This window comes from Pundamilia nyererei, unplaced genomic scaffold, assembly GCF_000239375.1.
Source record: "Pundamilia nyererei isolate P.nyererei 1_Seehausen unplaced genomic scaffold, PunNye1.0 scaffold00554, whole genome shotgun sequence".
Taxonomy (NCBI): domain Eukaryota; kingdom Metazoa; phylum Chordata; class Actinopteri; order Cichliformes; family Cichlidae; genus Pundamilia; species Pundamilia nyererei.
In genome coordinates this window covers 117,848-120,316 of record NW_005187955.1, presented here as the reverse complement: position 1 = coordinate 120,316, position 2,469 = coordinate 117,848, and the positions used below count along the sequence as shown (strand labels likewise).

The following is a 2,469-nucleotide window of genomic DNA, read 5'->3' as shown; positions in this document are numbered from 1 at the left end:
AAGTCCACAAAACACATGTAGACTGGTTGGGCAAACTCCCACGTGCACTGGAATGTCCCTGACTTGATAAAGAGCTGGTCCAGCATTCCCCTGTCCAGGACAAAAACGACATTAATGAATCTGACGTTCAACTAATGATGGATTCTTGCTTCCAGTGCCCTCACCTGGACTTTCCTGGGGAGGTTGAGGAGTGTGTTCTCTCTATAACTGGAGCACAGCCTTAAGTCCTCCTTACCAAAGAGTGGTTTAAGTGCCTAAGTGACCTCGCCCCCGGTGACGGGCGTCATCCCTTTCCTCACAGAATCTGCTTCCTGTATGGAGGTCATGTCAGTGGGATTGAGAAGATGCTTGAAATGTGACGGCGCCATTTCTCCCCCATGTGGTTCGATGGTTACCACAAGCCACCTCTCAGCCGCTTATTATTATTATTATTATTATTATTATTATTATTATTATTATTATTACTACAACTACACACTTCGAAAGGATTTGAACTATTTTTAAACGCAGAAATAGATAATAAAGAACAAACTCTCCCTAAACTCTGTAGTTACTGTAATGAACCGCACTAGGATTCTACGCTGAAACAAACTGAAATATGTTACTGGGTCGTTTTGAGATCGTAGAGATGGTCATACTTTGGCTCATCAGTGTTTAGAACTTTCTTTCTGACTTTAAATTTGAATTTATTTACTTCTGTGTTGTTGTTGTTGTTGTTGTTGTTGTTGTTGTTGTTGTTTATCTAGTCTATATACGTTTGTTACATGTGAAATTAATAACTTGAATTTTCTCTTTTCTGCTTTGTCAAGCTCTAACTCTGTCCTTCCTCTCTCCAGGTTCCCTTTGTTCACAGCAGTTTATCAGATTTGTTTTGAGAAGAGGCCAGTCCAAGAAATGATTTCCTGCCTGCAAAGCCACCCATGTGACATGTGATCGCCTGGTGCATCTCAGGAAGCTGTTGTTTTTCCATTGATCATTTTCATTCTAAGGTGAAGTTTGCATTAGGTTCTTATTCTGTCAAAAACAATCCCCAACAGCTTTAAATAGAACACCCATAAAATAAAAAGTCCTTTATCATTTCAATTTGTACAAACTGTCAAAAAAAGTTCTTCCAGGCTTCCAACAGTGTAGGATGAAAAATAAATCCCCGTGTTAAAACACAACAAAGACTGACTCTCCCACTCAGTGTGTATCCATGCCAGCCCTTGAACCACTGTCACATGTGAAAACGAGGTATAATCTGAGCTTCAAAAACAAGAGGCAGACTGTTTTGTCTAACCATGGAACAAATCACCCAATAACATCTATGTAAGTGAAATTGTGTTTTAGCGTGGGCCTTTTGTGGTCGTGTTGTTTTTGTTACCTACACAACCAACTTCACATTTTTCTCGGCAGGTTGATTACCAAGCTGCCCACGGTGCTCCTTAGACTTAAAACACAGCAGCACGCACAAGATCAGCTCTGGGTCGAGCATGTGTTTGTGTGTGAGCCTTGTGATAGGAATAGGCTGGGAAACAGATGAATGGATAATGAGCTTGTGTGTCCCGAGCTGTGATACTTCAGTGTGCTGATGTTGCAACCTTCTCAGAATTCTGCTGTTAATTTGTTGGAATAAATGCCACTCAGACTGATTTCTCCATGTTTTATCTAAAAGTTTTCATTGTTAATCTTGAATCGTGTCATGAGATGGATAATAGGTTACAGGTTACCATCTTTTAAAGGCTGCATTCTGTGTTTTTGATTTATTTTTGAAAGATTGTCATTAACATTTGTCTCAGTTTGTGACCAAATATTTCTGCAACCTTTGCATTGCAGTATGTTTCTGTTTCTATCAGTGATTTATCAGATGTGTCACATATCAATAAGCAGTTGTGTGCTCATTAACATTGCTACCTTGCCTGTCAGTGGCCACCAGCATGGTCACTTTGACACACAGCAGAGGGCGATGTGCTTCAGTCACGGAGAAAATGTCTGCATTTCAATGTCTTTCCAACTTCACTTTGCTTGTGTTCGTTCAGGTAAACGTAATGAATGGAAGTGAAACAAATAATTAATTTTGCTTGATCACATGTAGCACTAGCAAACCTTTGCCTCTTCAATTGATTTTGCATTAACAGACTAAACTTGAATGCCTTTGACAAAACCAGCATTGGCTGTCAGGTAAACTGTCCACGACACCTTTAGAGTTGCAGCAGGAAGCTGCCTTAGTATGTAACATTAGTTACATTTTTGTTGCTATTCTGAAATAAAATATTAGAAACTACACTAAAGTGTTAAGTCTGAGTTGTGGAACATTGAAAGGGGCCCCTTTGAAATTTTCTTTTATTAATATTTTTTAAAATGACTGCAGCACAAATGTTTGACACCACTGTCGTTAAGACCTCTGATGACCTCTGGAATGACTTTAAAATGATAGCGGGACAGATGATGATTTTTTGCAGCACAAACGTGGTTTCGGCTCCATCAGCA

At 39.6% G+C, this 2,469-nt stretch overlaps 1 protein-coding gene across 1 annotated transcript in view; it reads left to right on the top strand.

Moving 5' to 3' along the window:
- The window catches only part of LOC102193946 (glycerol-3-phosphate dehydrogenase 1 like), a 13,401-nt gene extending 11,138 nt beyond the window's left edge, over nt 1-2,263 (top strand). The window contains exon 8 of the mRNA XM_013907850.1: nt 837-2,263. Coding sequence (XP_013763304.1) covers nt 837-933 — 97 coding nt within the window. The 3' untranslated portion in view covers nt 934-2,263. The remainder of the gene's footprint in view (nt 1-836) is intronic.
- Nucleotides 2,264-2,469: the final 206 nt, after the last annotated feature.